At 42.9% G+C, this 19,196-nt stretch overlaps 1 protein-coding gene across 1 annotated transcript in view; it reads left to right on the top strand.

Annotated features, from left to right (window-relative positions):
- Positions 1-177: 177 nt before the first annotated feature.
- Positions 178-19,196, top strand: part of AKAP12 (A-kinase anchoring protein 12) — a 31,517-nt gene continuing 12,498 nt past the window's right edge. Inside the window, exons 1-2 of the mRNA XM_042816228.1 lie at positions 178-258; positions 10,345-10,531. Of these exons, the coding sequence (XP_042672162.1) occupies positions 178-258; positions 10,345-10,531 (268 nt within the window). The remainder of the gene's footprint in view (positions 259-10,344; positions 10,532-19,196) is intronic.

The following is a 19,196-nucleotide window of genomic DNA, read 5'->3' as shown; positions in this document are numbered from 1 at the left end:
GAGGTGATTTTCCTCCCTCTCTCTCGCTTTTTTTTTTTTTTTTTTTTTTCCCTCCCTCCTTTCGCTCCCTAAAGGAGTTCGCAGAGAGCTGCGCTCCTTCATTCCCGGCCGCACCGCCGCCGCCCCCCGAGTCTCTGCCGCTCCGCTCCACTCCGCTCGGCTGTGCGGGGCAGCGCCATGGGCGCCGGCAGCTCCGCCGAGCCGTCCGCCCCGCCACAGGAGGACGGGGCCGCCGCCACCCCCCCGGAGCCCGCCAAGGTAAGGCCGGGGCGGTGCGGGGCTGGAGGAGGCGGGCGGCGGCTCCGCGGCGCGGGGAAAGTTTCCTGCGCGTCTGCGGGCACCTGCCGGGGTCGGCGGGATCTAGGGGGCCGGGCGGGGGGCGGTTGGGCCGGGTCTGCGCCACGGGCAGCGCCGCAGTCTTAAAACTCACGGCGGCGGGGGGCGAGGGCGGCGGGGCCGGGTGGGGGCGGCGGCGGTGGTGGCGGCGACGCTTTTGTGTGCGGCTGCGGGGGGAGAGGGCCGCACCCAGCCGGGGCAGTGCTGTGCTACGAGCCCTCCTGACTGCGGTCCTTCGGCCGCTGCTGTGGTACCCAGGGCTCTCACAGCCTTTTTTCTTGTTTTTCTTTTCTTTCCTTTTCCTTTCTTTTTCTTTTTTTTTTTCTTTCTGTTTTTTTTTTTTTTTTTTTCCTCCCCATCTCTCTCGAGAATGCGGCTGGGAGGCGCGTCGGGGGGCTGCAGCAGGGACCCTCCCCGCGCCAAGTTTCCCCTCCTGGACTCCAGCGTCCCTCCTCTCACATCCCCCCCCCACTCTCCTCCCAGTCCCGCATCGGGCCCGCCGCAGCCCCCCCGAGCAGAGCCGGGCGGGGAGGAGGCGCGGGGTCGCGGTGCGGGCGGTGGCTGCGGCGCTCCCCGGTGGCACGGAGTCGAAGCGAGCCCCCACGGATTCGGCAGCGGCCCGCAACCAACGGGGGTGGGAGGGATCGGGGTTCGAGCCTGTGTTATTTTAAATAAAGACGTTGAAGAATTGAAAGAAATTCTTTTAAAACGTCTAGTGTTTAAAAATAGATTATGAATGAAGCCATTTATCCTTCTGGAATAGGCGTGTTGAGGGGATTCTGGGACTGAAAGGGAGGTTATGTGTATCTACGTGTTTACATAGCATCGTGTTGGGGTTAGACGTTAGTTGTTAGGGGAGACATAATGCGACGTTATGCCCGGAGTCCGCTGTGCAGCCTGATTCGAGGTTGGATCCTCGGAGCACTCCAAGTTTCTGTGAGCGGGCGTGTGGGTGTGTTGGAGCTTGAGAACGGGTTATGACTTTGTTTCTTTGACCTTGTGGTTCAGATTTAACTTTCAAGTTGAATTTCCCATAGTTCCTGCCTTCCACTAGACCTCCTTGTGCGTGTTTTGACAGATTTGAAAACCACATTGAGAGCGAACTTTGAATTAACTGAGATTTATTTTATTTTCTTTTTAACCAAATAAGCAGTAGGGATTGGTGTTGGTTAACAAAATATTTAGCAGTTGTGTTGAGCTGCTTTAGAATTCAAATGCTGAAATGTAGACAGTGGTGAATTTGGAGGGCGAGTCTTTGGTCGCAGGGATTGTTTTAAAGCAAAGATAAGCTGACTTTGAGAAGGGCTGCAATATTCATAGTCGTGTTTCTCCATTCATGGGAACTAATGCAAGAAAAAGGAGATGCCATTGATGCTGTTCTCCAAGGCAGACTTGACTGGTTCTAAATACTGTGGTTTATATCTTCTGTTCTTTAGGAAGCGTGTTTTCCAACAGTTTGGTTTTGTCGTTCAAGTTGATTAAAGGCGGGGAAGTTCTCTTGGTGTATCATTGCTGTAAGAAGTTCTGTGATGGTGGTTTTCCTAGAACAGCTGTTTTTGTCTTCTCTTAGGTTAAATCAAAGTTTTAATGAAGTTCAGTCCTACTTCTTTTTTTTTCTTTTTCATATCTCCCTTATTCTGTTCTTACCACAGTGAGATTGTTTCATGCAGATTCATGACACAGTTTTTCATAACTGTTCCTTTCAGCTCTCTGAATGTGAAAATCACCAGATCATGCGGTGCCCCTGGAGAAATCTATCAAAGAGCTAATGTGTTTGCAAAAAAAAAGAAAAAACCACTGGTGTCATTTTAAAGGATGGTCTCCCTTCTCATGCTTTTGAAAATTAAAGCACTCATCCCAGCTCTTTTTAATGAAAAATTTGAAGAATTGGCCTTTATGTAATCCAATTTGAGCGAGCCTTGGCAAGTAAATTTCAGATACATTGTCTGGGCAACTGTTACAATAGACAGTATAAAATTTCATGGCAGTTCTGCTTCCTCATCACTTGAAATGCCTCAGAATATTTAATCAGTATTTCATAGTAGTCCTATTTTGCACTAGATGAAAACCTGTTTGCTTTTTCTCTGAGAAAGGCCCAAATTTACAGTCTTTAGGTTGCCTTGTTATCCCCATGTGACTCTTTGGCTGAATACCAGGTCTCGAGGTGTCCTGGTTACTGCAAGGGGGAGCACGTGGGCCTGTGTTTCACTTCTGCAGCCCTGGAGATGTCAGATGGCGTGTGAAGCATTTGGGCTACTATGGCAGAAAAGATATTTGAGAGCCTTTGGGTGCTGTTTTGCACGTACTGCAGATTAAACGTAGGCTGAAGGAGTTAGGATCCCAGGTGCTAGCCGTAACTTTTCACAAATTGCTGCTGATTTGCACCTGAAGTAGCTCCAGAGTTTCTAATCTAGCATTGCAGTGGGACTTGAAATTGGTGGCTGTTTTCTTGCTGTTGGTTGTTGGTTTTTTTTTTTGTTTTTTTTTTTTTTGTTTTTTTTTTTTGTTTTTGTAGTAGATCCTTATTGTGCACAGCTGTGCACAATACTGTGGGAAGGCCCTCTGCAGGGAGCAATGACAGGTAGATGGAGGTATTAACCCGTTCACATGTCTGGACTGAATTCATTGGGTTTGTGCAACACTGTGCCTATGGTGTTGCTGAAATAAGTGAGCAGGGCATTGTCCCACAGAAGGTTCATCTGATCTAGGTATTTCCTGGCCCTTTCAGAAGAAATACCACTCTTCACCTAATGTTTTCTTCATGCCCTGCCCATCTTCCCTGCTTTGACCCATGCAATACAGCCCTGTGTCACACTGGTGCTCACCTTAGGTTTCCATAAACCAAGCAAACTCATCAAACCTTCAGGAAACAGTAGGGAGGTTTTTGCACTGGACAAGTTTCCTGAAGTATTAGTGGATTTGTTTGCCTCATGATGCCCAGTTGAGACCCAGAGCCATGATGGGGCAAACACCTGTGGCAGATATCTGGGTGTGTGGGGCAGGAGAGGAATGAAGACCCTTCCCACCAGTGCTGCTGAAACCTGTCTGTTACTCTGTCCTGAGTAGCACAGTGAACCAAAGATTGGCCTGAGAAGGGCTTAAGCAGAGTTAGCTTTGAGGTACCCGTCAGCACAGGCCCTGTATTCCCATCTCCTCCCCAGCCTGAGGCCCACAGCTTCCACTGGTGGCTTCTGGCACTTAGTGAGCTCCTTCAGCGAACAGGCAGCACAGAAAGTTGCTTGGCTTCTTTGGCACCACTATTCCTCCAGCATTTTAGTAAAGTGTGCTGGCTGCTGGGGCAAAGGAGGCAGCAGATGATGAGAGCAAGCGGGACCGAGGTGATGCTGTTCTTGGTTGCAGCCAAGAACGTGCATGGTGCCATTGTATTTAACGGGTGGGCTTGTTCCCTGTTCATAGCAGGGATGCTCCTCTTGTCTGGCTTCCCATTCCTATGCTGAGAATCCAAAGAGGGAGTGTGGAGATGTGCTGATTTGTTGCCCCTCAGAGCAGTGCCCTCAGGCTCAGTGAGAGGAATGTAGCTACAGGCTGCATGGTCAGTACTAGGAGAGCTGTGTCATGCTGCTGACGTCTCAGACAGAGCATGTGTGATCCACCGTGTTTTTATCTCATTTAGAAGTCCAGGGTACTGATTTTAATGCAGGTTTCTTTTTGTGGTCCTGCTGGGAAAGCAGAGGGCTGTGTTGAAGCAGCTGACTGCCTCTGCATTGGAAAGGTTTTAAAGGTAGAATCCAGAAAGAAAACCCTGGCAGAGCATCAAGCTGCTCTTGCAGCAAAATAGAAGTTTGGCAAAGATAATGTTCTGCGGGAATTTTGATGGCTTTAAAATCTAGTGTGGTGAATTCCTGGCTTGCTCCCATGCAAGGGCCTCTGCTCAAGAGCAGCGATCATTCAAACTGTTTTCTGGGTAATTCCCATTTCTGAGCAGTAACTTGATTACGCTACCTGCCTTGTAATGAGAGCAAGTGTCTGCTAGACAGTAAATATTTGGAACTGTCTCTTCTAAAGAGGTTACCAACTGAGATGTCAGAATGTCTTATTGTCTGCATGCATGACAAATAACAGCTGTGACAGACATACATCTGCTGTTTTAACAACTGTGTGCTGGTGACAGGGCGGGGCTGAGCCAGCCTTGAAAATACAAGCGAGTTGTACATTATTGGTAGTAAAACTTAATCAAGTACCAGAGGAACTTCCTTAAACAGCATCTTTAAAGGCCCTAGTTAAAAAGCAATCGAGTTAGAAGTGTTTGGCCCAGAGGCAAGCTACAGGGAACTCCTGGTAGGACAGGGCTGGCTTCTCTCTTGAGCACTTGCTCAGACCTGGAAGGAAGGTAATGATGTCGTTGTGTGCTGATGTTTGGAGTTCCGCCTGTGGGGTGACTTAGGAGAGAGCACAAAGGTGCTTAATTGAAAAAAATGCACAATGGAAATTGGTGTCAGGGATCCACTGAAAGCGTGAAATAACCCCTAATCACACAGGAGATAAGAAGGAGGCGGCAGAGGGAGTGTCGGGTGCTTTGAAGGCTGAGGCAATTAGTTTGCGTTTGATGTGATGGAGAAGCTAAAGAGATGCAAAGGGGAGTGACACGGTCTTTGGAAATCGTTCTGGTTGGAAATGCAAGCCATGTGTTTAGTTATGGAAGCCTGCTTTGTGCTCTGGCCTTCTAACTGTTAGGGTGCTGCCTTAGTTGTATCCTAGGATGGCTATGCAGAAGGAGTTGAGAGGTGTGAGACCTAGTGTTGATTCAGGCTTACAGTATGAACCAGAGTGACAGCATGAGAGTAGCACTTCCTTTACAAGTCTCAAAAGGATTGCAGAGATGGTTTGGGAATAAAACCATCAGTTTTATTTTAGCCAAGAGGGGAATCACTGATAAGAAGATGTCACAACTAAGACAGACTGAGAGCTGGAACGGAAGGTGATAATTCTGAGGAGTAAAAGGTAAGGAGAAGACTCTTGACTTCATCTGTGGGAGTTGTAAACAAGCAAACAGAACGATATACTGAGATTAAGTATGTGCCTTATAGAATAAGGGCCTTCTGTTATCTCCATGTGCAACTTGTAGTGTCCCATGGACTTGCAATCCTTAACAAATGTGAAACAAGACAACCTACTGTGAACAAAGAGCTGGAATGACCTAAATTCAGGGGTAGATTGTTCTGGTTTTGTGTTTGGTTTCTGTTTGTTTCCCCCCCCCCCACCCCCCCCAAATACTGTTGTTTGCAGACATTTCAGTGAATCATTGTGTGTAAGGAGCTGAATTCCTCATTTGACCAAACTACTGTAAGCTTTCTCAAAGTTTCAGAATTAAACTTCTGGAAAAATACTAGAGACCTTTATGTTAGTTTGCTCAGTTGTTCAGACAGCTGGATCTGGCTATTTTAGTAATCTAACGTAGAATCTGTGTAGCAGGATTAACGGAATGAGGCAAAATTAACCCTGGTGTGTTTGGTCCTGGTATGAGGAATCCTTGGAATGATTTGGGTCTGGTATAAGGAATGCTGGGAATGATGATTCCTGGTGGGGGAAGAAGCTGTGTAGTGCTAGACCATTCATGCTAGTGAACAAATGAGTGAAACATGCTCTAACACAAAATAAGCAATCAGTGATCTTCTGTTAATCCACGCATGTGGATTCTTTACGTTATCTTTATAGATGGCGTATACATTTAATGCTGGGCCCAACCATTAGACTTCCATATTTAAAGAATGGAGCAGAAACCAATGTAGGTGAGATTGAGATTGATGTGGTCAACAAGCTGTGTTCGTTTTAGTCTGACTAGCTGTGCATCAGTGCCTGGCTTCTGTCTTTGCTGAGGGTATGAGGGAAGTCTTCAGAAATTATTTGCCTGATTTATAGAAGCAGCATGACAGAAGCAAAAGTGTTCCATCACTGATGGCTCTTTGTTTTTTGAGAGTGATCAAACAGAAGGACCAGTGAACTGGATAACCGTGTCTTTTCAGTTTCTGCTGCATTTATGCGACAACACATTCATAAGCTAATTCATAATCCAGGGAGAGCTATGAATGGGTGCCATGGAAACCTGATAAATACTAATAAATGTACCAACAGTAATGTCTCTACTTGTAGGTAAATAAAGTGTAGAACAATCAGATACTCAAAACTTTCATCTTCAAGGTTTTTTCACCCTTCTCTCTAAACTTTGACTGTATATTCAACTAGGCTTTATCGCTATTCTCAGTGGAATTAAGAACACAGCTAGTAAATTGGAGATAATTGGTCTAAACTGTGCTTCAGATCCTTGCAGAGAAATGAAGCAGTTAATGTGAGTGAAGATTGAAATTAGTTTCTTTCAAGAACTAATGCAGTGGGACAGACTGCACTGACCCTCATAAAGAGCGTGAGCAACTTTTCTCAGAACAGAAACTTTTTAAAAAAAAAAACAAACAAAAAAAAAACAAAAAAAACCTAACTGCTGTCGTCTCCATTTGCATTATGAGCCCTCCTTGCTCCAAAAGGTACATATTTTCTTCTCCTTTGTACACATTTTAATTTGTGAAAAAAACATTGTTTTATCAGTTTTGGTATTTTACTTTGTGTAAGTAAAGAGACTACTTGATTTGGAAATCTAAATTTGCCCTCCAGTGGCCAAGAATCACATCATAATCTTTTCCTAGAGGCTGGGCTAAAGTAGTCACTGCACCCTGGAAGGGCAGGGTTGTGCTGTGAATCTGGTCAAATTTGTAATTACTGAGTTTTTCATATATTTATGTCTGACCATATTTTGAAATATATGTCCTGCTTTCAAAACCGAATTGATGTACAGAGAGAAAAAAAGTTATAATTCTACGAGCTGATAGAAAAAACTGCTTCTGGTCTTAGCATTTAGTATTGTTTAGAATGAAATGTAAGAATTTTGCTGTTCTTCATACAAGGAAGTATCATCACATTTGGTAGGTGGAAAGTGTTATTTACTAGATCCAATGACTTCTGAATTTTGATCATGTATGTTTGAAATGATATGTAGTCACTATTTTCCTAAACTCATTGCAACTGTAGAATAAATAAAGGACTGGGGGATTAACTGTGATAATAGCTTGTGATTTCACTGTTGGTTTGGTTTAAGAAGGAGACAAGTTGTACTGTGTTGAGGTACCTAATTCCTATATACCTCATCTTCTTCTGGAGTCCACAGACCCATATTGGCTACTTATTTGAATTCTACAATTTGTGTATGTGTCCTGGCAGCCAGAAGGGCCAGCTGTACTCTGGGGGGTGTGCATCAGGCCCAGCACTGCCACAGCCAAGGGGAGGGGTTGTCTCCTGAGACTCTGTGCTGTGTGGTCTCACCTGCTACTGGGTGCAGGTATGATCATCACAACATAAGGACAGAAAACTGTACAGAGCATCCAGAGGAGGGCTAAAAAGATGATGAATGGTCTGGAGGGCAAGGTTTGTGAGGTGCAGCAGAGGTCCCTGAGTTGGGTCAGCCCAGAGCAGAGGAGCTGACAGGAGCCTTGATGGTGGCTGCAGCTCTCGGTGAGGGGAGCTGAGCTCTGCTCTCTGTGTCAGTGACAGGGAACTGCACGGAGCTGTGTCGGGGAGGGGTAGCTGGGGATTAGGGAAAGGATCTGCACCAGAGGCTGGTGGGCATGGAACAGGCTGCCCAGGGCAGTGGGCACGGCCCCACGTGCTGGAGTTCAAAGAGTGTTTGGGCAACAATCTCAGACACAGGATTTGATTTTTGGGTGATGCTGTTTGGAGCCAGGGGTAGGACTCAATGATTCTTGTGGGTCCCTTCCAATTCAGGGCATTCTATAATTCTACAAATATGTCTAGCTTTAGATGGCTTATTGGAAATGTGAAAAGAAAGGCAAAGGCATTTTTTTGACAAGGTGAGGAATGCTAAAATACTCAGAGCTGTTGCTTTTCTTGTGAATTCTAAGAGTTGTTGGTGCTAAGTCTGAGCGTGTCTCCTTGAGATATCCATCCATGGATTTATCTGCAGTTAGCTAAGTGTCTAACTAGTAAAGTTAAGGTTGTTTTGGTGTTTGCAGGAGTAAAAGTCTAAAAAAGAACAAATGACTGCAATGTAGTATGTATATTTAAAAACAAAACAAAAACCAACAATCTTTAAAATTTCTAATGCGGAGTCTCAAGTTAATTTAAAAGTTAGTCTGTTATTTTCTGTGTCTCTTTGTCTCTAGTTTTTAATTGGTTGTTACCCATTCAATTAACGCTGTTTGCAATTGCGAAAGATTGACTCAGAGATTACATCCTTTTGTTCAGTGCCGTGGCATTTTTATTCCTTCTGAGTTCCTGTGTTTTAGATTTATGAAAAGGATGATGTGAGAAGTGGGAGTGCAATCCGAGTGTTGAGCCATTCCGTATTTCTTCTATTTAATATCTGGTCTCAGCATGTGAAAACTCTGAAGCCAAATTATTCCATCTGTGGTATTGGCAGTGATGTAGAATGGTGTCCTTTTTCCTGAGGTGGATTATGTGGCTGTGAAAGGCAGCTTTGAGGAGTGCAGCAACACCAGGTGGAAACAATTTGGCTTAATTAAGGGCTTCTGAACTGGAGATTGGGAAGCCTAATGCATGTTCCTCGCCTGTGTGGCACTTTGCTCGTATCTAGCCTGGCAAGTGAAAAGGAAGCTGAAAGATAAGAGGGAAGCCCTTTTCCTGGCACATTGTGTGTTGATTTGGAATTTCACTGCAGCAAGCCAATTGTTACTAAAAATAAGTAAATAGCTCTGCCCATTCAGAACCTTTTTAAAGTGCTGTTTTGGAAGATGCTCATCAAGAGCATGTCGTCTTTCTGATCCCAGGTTGGTGCTTTGTGTGTTTGGATGTTGCATTACATTGGAAGATGGGGTGCGTCTGTGATTCCTTCACTTAATTAACAAGTCTTCAATGCCAGTATTTTGGGAATACAGCAGGGTAATAAGAAAATGATATGTAATTAAGGTTTGCTTTTCCATCAGAGGAACTTTAGACTTGCACTTCAGGAGCAGAGGTTTGAGATGTGTCTAATTAGTTGAAACAGCTTCTGTTAGAGGGGAATGTGATCAGCTGGATATCTAATTAATTAAACAAACAAAAGGTAAAGAAGTGTGTATAGAGGGAATTGTTTTTGTTTTCTTTTAAGAGATCATAACACAACTTAATTGTTTAGGTATGTTTTTATTTTAAAAATCTCTTCCTTTGTTACATGACAAGCCTATAGACATCCTGGAGGTGATTAAAATGTATCAAATATAGAAACTGAAGGAGAGGTTTTTTCAAAATGACAAATTTAGGAAAAAAGCTTCAAATATTATAGTGCAGAGTCCTGAAATATTGTGGACTTATTTTCTCTGTTAAGGATGAGCTCTACCTAGTAACTGAGGCTCTGAAACTCTAGTTTTAATCCTAGTTTCACTGAATTTCCACATGGGATTTATATGGATACTGTCTGTCTTGAATAGTTCTTTTTTTTTTTCTTTTTTTTTTTTCTGTAACTATACTGCTTATGATCATGAGATAAGTACATGAGCAGAGGAGCAATACCAAAGGCTGAAATGTAGGCAGAATTCTTGTATATATCAGAGCAATTGTGCCAAACAACTTGAAGAATGGAAATTATCTTTCCGTTAGCTAGATTCGTGTTATCCCAACGCTTTCCTCCATGCTAGAAGATACACTAGAAATGTATTTTTACACAAGGTTATAGGGCTGTCTGTAAGACCTGCCTCTTCCTCATACTTCATGCAGGAGAGGAGTACAGTAAATAATCCCAGATTACGGTCTGTCTCTTATTTTTCTCACAGTAGTGTTTTGATTTATTGAAGTTAATAATCTTAAAAAAGAAGTGATGCTACACAGAAGCATAGAAGTATTCTTCCAAATGCGTGCATGCATATACCCAAAATGAGAAAGGAAGAACAATGCTTTGTACTAAAAAAGCTAACCTGATACTGATGATACTCTTTCTTTCTTCTTTCTCCTCTGCTACCATTCTTCATCTGATTTGTGACTGTCCAGGCCTTAGATGCAAGTTCACCTGTACCTGATATTAATGAAGACAACTTGGAGCTTGAAGTCCCACCACAGGAGCCTCAGCAACCAGGAGATGTTACGGCACCTCAGGAGCTGACTGGGCAGCAGCCAGAGGTGACTTCACCACTCCAAGAGCCCCCTGAACAGCATGTGGAAGCCCTCACAACAAGCAGTAAGTAAATACCTGTGTTTAATGATCTAATCTTAGAGGCTGGATGCTAAACAGAGTGAGGAGTTGACATGAGGCTCAGCTGGCCTCAACTAATGAATAGGTAGTTGCTCAGGTGGTCCCTGGGTTACTCAAGTGCTTCTAGAGTGTTATTTTATGGGGATGCATTTCTTTATGTCAGAGTTCAGGTACCAAACAAGTTAGGGCTGAGGCTGTCAGCAGAACAGGATGCCATCCTTTCTGCCTTTGGGGTGTTTCCTTTCCCATAGTGCTGCCCTGAAGTACCTCTGCTTGCTATCAATGTCTTGAGCATTTGCCTGAAGTAACAGCTCAATTTCCACTTCCTGTGTTAGCGTTTCATGCTGTGTAGACCTATCTCTTCTTTCACCGTTTTTTTTTTTTTTAATTATATTTTAATATATTCATTCATGATATTGATGTTAATAATGGACTGATTGAGGTGGGAAGGATCTCAGGAGGCCCTCTACTCCAGGCTTTGCTCAGGCAGGGCTGCTGGGACCAGGCTGCCCAGAACAATATCCAGCTGGCTTTTGAAAAACTATTTTGAACTCACAAGAGGTGACAGCCAGCTGATCCATTGGTTTTCTTTTGATTAAAGCTCTCTTTCATACACATTTTAATCAGCTTTGTATTTTGATCTCCCAAATGTGTGTTACTGGGGGGGGGGACTCCCTGTGTGCTCCCTCCTGGGAATCTCTCCTGCCCTGCCACTGTGCTGCTTGTTCCTCTGTTCCTGCCCTTGCCAGACTTTTGTTCCTGCTTCTTCCAGCACTGGGAGGCATCAGCTTCCAGGACCCAGCTGTGGGCTGACCTTCTCAGCAAGGCGGTGGGAAGGGGGGGGGGGGGGGTGAGATCTGATCAGAGCAGACAATGAGTGCTGTGGAATGAGGGAGCAGGGGAGGGATGGGGGGGAAAGGAGGAGGGACCACATTTTTCAGTGTCAGCCTCTGGAGTGGCTTCTGGCAGTTGTGTTGCCCTTCATATTTTTTGGGTTTTGAATTCCAGTAAAGGCAGTTTTTTACTACAACTTCAGATTAATTGCCATTGCTGATATCCCAATAGAAAATTCACCATATTTTGTTTTATGTTGAGCTTTTGCACCTTATTCTTTATCCTTTTGGTAGAGTCTTTGGGCACTGTAACACTGGGATGCAGTGTATTTGCTCTTTCACTCGTGTTAAGCACTGTTCCCTTTTAAAATATCCTGTAGTGGATAGGGATGAGAGAAGATACTCAAAGTTGTTAAGGAGTAGAAATTACCCAATAATTTGAAATAGTCTGTAGATTTCATGTTATTCAAGTTCTAGATGAAGTTATGGAATAATTCTGGATCAAGTAATGGAAAAGGACTTTAAAAAGGCATGAATTTCAAGATAATAATCAAAGTAATTTTTATTGATTTGATTATGAGTTGTAGCTTTAGTTGTACAGACATTGTGTTCTTAAGATGTGTAATAAAAAAGAGCTGAGATGCAGGTGATTATAGGTGATGAATGATGCTTTATGGACACAGCGTTGGGAATGTTTACTTGAGTAGATAGCCCAAAAAGGCTTTACTTTCTTTAATATCACCTCTCAGGTGGTTGCATGATGACTGTTGAATGGAATCGCACCTAAGCGGTAACAAGATTTATATGAAAGCATAAATTCCATGGATTTGCTCTCAAAGTTTTAAACTTGCAAAAAAAAAAAAAAAAAAAAAAAAAAGCAAAGCCCTTATGAAGGGGATGCAGCACATATTTTCTGCTATCGGTAGTTGGTGACAACAGCATCCATAGAGAGGAGAAATTGTTAAAGCACTGACAAATCTGGTTCTTCAAGTGAATGCTACATTCAGATATCCATCTCTCTTTGTATCCATTCTGCAGTGTCTGGTCCACATGTCCTTAAGCAGATGACTAAAGGTGGGGGGGAAGTATCTTTTACACACTTCATTCAGAGAAAGCTCTGTTTCCACTGAGAGAGATAAATCACTGAATTCTACATTTCTTTGTTTCGCTTTGCTTGTTAACTCTTTAAAATCAGAAATAAAGCATTGTGGCAATGGGTTTAACTGCTTATGGTGAAGGAATTGAGAAAATACATATGCATAGTGGGAATGCTCCTCATCTCACTTGGGTCATTATTTGAGTCTCACATTTGGCAGATTGTTGCAGAGAGCCAAAACTTATCACCAATGTTGCTGTTGTGCGAAGCTAACTGGGGAGTGCTGGTGGACATAGGCTCAGGGCTGTGCGTGGCTGGTCCAGCACCTGGGCAGCAGCTGAGCTTTGGAGGTACCCAATGCGATCTGTAGGATTATTGTAACTGTAACACGGGGGTTTGGCCTGGATACTGTGTGGCTGCTTCGGAAAGGTGTTTCAGAAGCTGGAAGCAGAAGCAGTCTGTTGTTCAAAAACTGGTTATTTCTTAGTGTGAAGGGGAGGGGGGTGGGAGGGGAAGAGAAGTGTTTGGAGTGAGCATAATTAACTCTAATTGCCAGCAGTGAAGTGATGGAAAGAGAATAGTTAAACTGCACTTCTGCAGCCTCCAAACACTTCCAGAGCTTCACATGAGGTCTGGTAGCCAGCAATTGGTGCTGGCGCAGGCAAGGGGAGGGATCCCGCTCCTTGTTGGCGTACCGTGAGAGCCCAGCCCACTCCCGAGTCGCTTTTTGCTCCCTCGGTTGTGCAGTGAACAGCTGAGGAGGGAATGGTCCTCCACCGCGGGCAGCTGCCGACGGGGAGAGGCAGTGGGAGCACGGCTTTGGTCCGCCCCACTCGCCGCGTCTGTTGAGGCAGGAGGCTGCTCCAGACCCACGAATATCAGGAACTGCATACTGTGAGAAGGAAGTTTCTTATTATTACTGTAATTTAAAAATGCTGGGGACCATAACTATCACGGGTAAGGCAGCGTGGCGTTACTAAAACGTAAGCACTGTCTTTTTTTATTTGGTTCTTTTTTTTTTTTTTTTTTTTTTTTTTTTTTTTTCTCTCTCTCTGCTGTGCCTGGCTTTGCTGTGTGACTCTGTGCTGCAGTGGGTTTATAGCTTGCTGGGGTGGGGCGCGCTGGGTTGTGCATGCTGAAGCGCTCCTCGGGCTCTCACAAGTATTGTGTGACCAGTGATGGGTTTCCTGGCTGTGGGGCAGGAGGTAACAACTCTGCCGTAAGTATTTGATCCAAATGGGAACCATTTCACAGCAAAAGCTGGTGAAGTTTTAAAAGTTCTTGTTACTTCAATTGCATGTTTGAAGTGGCACCTCTGATGCAAGGCTGAAGATACTTAATGGTGCTTACAATTCTTTTCTGCGGTATCAGAATATGACGTGGGGTCTGAAACTTAGCAACAATAACAAAAAAGACAGTGACAGTTTTACCTTCATTTCTTGGTTAAGATAAAATTTTGCTGCATCAGGCTGCATCTCGCAAGGTAAACCCAGTGCAATATGAGGACATGTAGAAGTGAGCATCTTTTATCCCTTGTCAAATCATTTGCATGAGAGAAAGTGAGATTTTACTCTAACAGCTTTATAACGAAGCAAAATCTAGAGGAGAGTAGCACTGTGGCGTAGGAATGGGTGTGTGTGGTGTATGTGTCAGAAGGATCTCAGCCTGGGATATCAGAGCTTGATGCTCTATGCATAGGGCTCTGTACAGCTGAAGAAAACACGGTGTGAGCCACTGAAGTGTGAGAGCTCCCACCACAAACCAGCTGGGCTTTCTGAAAAGGGTATGCTGCTTGAAGGAGTGATACATTACGGGGGGTGGAATTCTTATGCTGCTTCTTTTTCACAAGCTTTTGTCTTTTATCTGGAAACAATGCAGCATTATGACATTTAATTAAAAAAAATAAAGGTTTAGTTGCTTAGCAAAGGTAATCTGTTTGCATCAGCACTTCCCTCATAGTGATGTCTTTAGGAATCTGCTCTTTACTGCACTGTGTGAATATTTGTTTGTTTGCTTTTATTTTGTTTGCTGGCACTGGCAAACTGCTTCAAACAAATGGTGGGGGCTGTTCATGCAGAGCACTCTGCTGTTACAATACCTCCTGACAACAAAGCCTGCAGAAGTCCAGCACCGTTTGGAGGACCCTGGGGAGGACTGTACGTGATTTGAATCAGTTAGTAGGGGAGGAGGTATCCCACTGCTGTTTACAATGAGGTTTTCATTAAACTTGATGTTTAATGAGCTTATCACATGCTGAGTCTTTTTCCTCGAGGGTTCTCTATTTTTTTATTTCCCCTTATTGTTAGTATTTAAAGGTTAAACTGTTTTTCTAAAGCAATGTCTTTATGGGGTTGCACAGTTTAATCATCTGAGGTTTTCTTTCTTTAATAATTCTTACAGAAACTTGAATTTTCACTGTATCACCAGTGCTTGTGTAGTGCATTTCCTAAGATCTGCATCCAGCTCATTGTACACATTATTGTTCTTTGAAGGGACAGAGTGCATTTCCTTGTTGGTATGCAGGAGCGTATTAAGCTATCATTTGTCTAACTAGTGTAGCTACAACAGTATCTCCTTTGTTTGTGTGTGATGGTAATTATCCTTTATGCAGATGCTTTGAACAACAACAATAACAACTTTTTGTAAAAAACCACCTTCCAATCTGTTTCTCATTGTGCATTTTTGTTAGGGGTTCTCAAAAATGTTGCAGTGAGCTCTAAGCCGTGTTGCTTATCCTTTTCTTGCCCCTAACAGAGCAGATACTTTTCTCAAATACCGTGGTGCATCCGTCTAGGGTTTAGTGAATACATTCTATTTTAAAAAGCAAAACAAAGTTGGAGAACATGAGATGTGGACGGTATGGACAACCATGAAATCTCGTAAATATTTGCAGCATGCTGGTTTGGTTCACAGGCAGAACAGCTGGACTGGTTGGAGAGTAGTTTATTGTTGTGAGTGCATTTAATGAAAAAGCTTTAAATACGGTAACTGTATATCCAAGCCACACTCAGTGACCTTCCTGTTTAAAAAAAAAAAAAAAAACAAAAAAAAAACAAACAAACAAAAAAAAAATTTAATATAATATAATCTTTTTTTTTTTTTTTTTTTTTTTTTTTTTTTAAGCATTAAGATATTTCTTCTTTCATTTCAAAGTCTTGAATGAATGAAGCATACGATGTCCCATCCTGGAATCTGGGAAGTTATTCTCTGGATTGGAGCAGACAAGTACAGCTAAAGCATAAACTTTTAGAAATAAATGGGTTGCAAAAAAACATTATACAGCATCACAGCGGAAATGCTTTCCTTTAAAGTTTATTTCATATGAGGTTACGTGCAGTGTCCCTTTCTGGGGATGTTGGTTTTGCTTTCTTAAGGAGTCCTTAGCCATGAAAAATTACAACTATTTTTCAACTTTTTTTTTTTTTTTTTTTTTTTTCTTCCCTCTATGTGAGATCTTACGACTTAACTCTTCAGTTGCCTCTCAAGTACCAGAGAACTAAAGGCTGAACTGAACGGGGCTCTTTGTTAATGCTTTGGTAGAAGAGCGTGAATAGAAAATGCGTGTGTACACTCTGAAATTTGTTGTGCAAAAATCTTTAAGTCCTCCCATAGTATTTAATTATTCTGAAGGAAATCTTTCCCCACAGTTAACGCTGAGAGTCAGTCAGTCTGTAGAAATAATGGAGGGAATAGAATGGAAAGGGAAAAAGTCTGCTTTTTGTGAAATGAGAATGTATACGTTGAAGTAGAAATATTGTGAATAGTAGGTAAAGCAAGCAAGAATTTGAAATAAATTGTCAAAAAGCAGTACCACCACAGATGAACCAAGACAACGAAGCCCCCAGCTTTGTTGGAAAGGCAACACCTGGACATATTTTTGCTTCATGATGTTATTGCAGAGTGGGGGGGGGGGGGAGGGAATTGTTTCATTTTACTAAACCTGACCTCCTGAAATCTGAAGTCAAAGGAATCATGAGTCAGGGAATGGTGTCCAATTCCTGCACTCTGCAATGAAAGCCCAAAAGCACAGCTTATTTATTTTCACTGCTTAAGTATTCAGTTTTCCTAATTATTCCCAATAGGTGCTTTGTTCTAAATGAATCTATTTAGGGCAGGTTTTCTGCAGATCTCACTTAAAACTGCATTTTGTTTGGTTTGCTTTATTTTCAACTGATTCTCCATTTGGATCAGCTGTTAGCTTTGCTTGGCTTGGCCTTCAAATGTTTCTGCTAATAATAATTTTGTTAATTAGGGAAAAATGCATGTATTGAATGAAAGCTTGGTATTAAGCTCAGTTCAAATTCTTAAATTACGTTCTCCTGCATCCCCCCATCATGTGAGTTCTAGAGCTGTAGGTTTTCTGTGCGAGTCGTATTTGTGGCAAATCTCAGTACAGTGGTGGAAAATGATTCTGAAATCATCCTTCAGCTTCAATTTTCATTCAGGTTCAAGCAGGCCCACCAAGAGTGTTGTGTGTGCGACTACGAGTAGGATCTGGCCTGAATAGTTAGACACTGCATAAATGAAAACAACACAGCAACAACAAAAGTCCTCTGGAGTCTTTCAGTGGTCAGTCGGGTTGGAAACACAGGGTGCAGGGTGTGTGTGACATCCATCTGATAGACTTAGAATGCAGGGAATTCATGGAAAAAATCCAGCACAGCGCTTCAAATCCTTAGGGGGAAAAGTCAACCAGCTCCAGATGTTGACAAGGTTGACTGCGAGCACTCCAAGTGCTGTGGGTTTAACTCTTACAGTTGATGCTTTTTTTCCCCTGCTGGCAGCTACCAGTATAAGGGTATTCTTACTTCTGGAGACAGGAGATGATGGGATTGGCTAAGTCTAACTGCTGTGGTGGCTCTCTTCCTGTTGAAGGAGAAGTGTTGTTCATTAATTTAATTTTTAATAGAGTGAAGTAAGAATTGGTTTGACAATATTACTTTTTCAGCATCTTATCAATATAGTAATGATAAAATGCAAATATATTCTTACAGTGGACTAAGCTACCTAAAGCTTAAAAAAAAAAAAAAAAAATCAAGCTCTTCTCCTTAGCCAAGAAATATCCTGTTTCTTTCAGGAGGAAGGAGACCACCTGCAGTGGTTAAAACACAATCAGCACTTTGATTCCATCTTAAAATGTTTGAGAGTTTCACTGTTGCGTAAGCTGTTAAAATGGAATTACAGCTTTAGTCCTTAGCCATAGTGAGTTTAAACAGTGAAGTGAATCAATGTTGTGCTGTGACCTATGACTTTTATCCGTGCCTCTGGCTGTAGCTCTTTTCCCTGGCTTTTCTGAATGAGCCCATAGCTGGTGGAGTGCAGCCTTACCCCCAGGACAGGCCAAGAGAAACACCATTCAGGAGTGCTTCGTGTTTTGTTGAGGCACTCTTGTGCTCCCAAAGGATGCTTTCAAATCCTATGAATTGACTCACAAAGCACTGGCTGCCTTGCCAAAGTACCTGTGGCGATGACTGCTGCAGTGCTCTTAACAGCACCTTGTGCAGATAACCTGCAAAGCCTTTGCAGTGGAGCTGCTTGTTTGCTTTGCATTCAGAAGTGCGCTAGCAACATTTGGGCACTGAGAATGTCATTAATAAAAAATGTCACTAAGGAATCCAGCTGCTAAACAGCAAGATCAGCATGCATGGTTGGCTTCTCAGCCATTTGAGTGTTATCTTGTAGAGTCATGGCATGGTTTGTGAGTGGTACTTGTCTTGTCCTGAAGCCAGGACAGTCTCTGATGGCATGGGGTGGTTGTCCTGCTGCATCGCCCTGACCAGTGCTGGGGAAAAGCACCTGGAGCATCTTGGTGCAGTGATTTATGTAGGAAGGAGCAGAGGAAAGCAGCAAAGCAGAGCTGGGAACAAGGGCAAATAGTCAGCCTGAGGCTGGCAGCTGAGCTCTGTGGTGCTGAGGGGAGAAATGCCTACCTCTTGTGAAAGAGTGATGCTTGAGTAAAATAGGGAGCAGAGCTGCAGCTTTTCTGACTGGCATTAAAAATGTGTTCTGTCACTCTTGTAAAGTTGTCTTTATCTTTTGCAGTTTCCTTAATGAAGTATTGCAAGGCAGCGTGTTTTCTGGCCTTGCACAACCTGCTTTAACAGTTCCTAAAAGCTTATGCCCATGCCTCTGAACTTCTGTGTTATCTTTGTTTTCTGGTTCCATTTGCAGTCTTACTATATAGCAATTGAATCTATAGATTTTGTAATAGTTTTTCAGCTTGTTTCACCTGCACTTTTTTTTTTTTTTTTTTTTTTTTTACAGTTAGCAAGTCTACGTACTGGTGTGTTATGAATGCATCAGTTTACAAATAGAATGAGCAAAAATTCCCTGAATGCTTATTGTGAGTGTGAAGAGATGCCTTTAGCAACTAGTCTTAGGCCTTATCTCTCACTTCAGAAATAAATACCTCATTCATTTGTATTCTCCATCATTCTTCAATTATAGTAATCCTGTTTACCCAAAACTCTAAATTCCTGGAAACAAGTGTAAGAAAAGTGGGGAAAAAGAAACGTAGAGTCAACTGCAACTATAAACTGTAAAAACAAACAAACAAACAAAAAAAACATTTAAGTTTATAGTTGCAGTTGACTTTTTCTTTTTCTTTTTTTTTTTTTTTTTCCTTTCTCTCCAAAATGATAAGCATGCTTTCCCAAGGGCTGCATGCAGGAGGATAGGAGGGCCCTCAAAGTTGTATCCACCTGCTCAGCACTTGCCCACA

This window comes from Centrocercus urophasianus, unplaced genomic scaffold (assembly GCF_019232065.1).
Source record: "Centrocercus urophasianus isolate 14NV4802_14NV808 unplaced genomic scaffold, USGS_Curo_1.0 seq_10, whole genome shotgun sequence".
NCBI classification, from domain to species: domain Eukaryota; kingdom Metazoa; phylum Chordata; class Aves; order Galliformes; family Phasianidae; genus Centrocercus; species Centrocercus urophasianus.
Note: the sequence above shows the minus strand (reverse complement) of the source record. Positions and strands in the feature narration are given on the sequence as shown.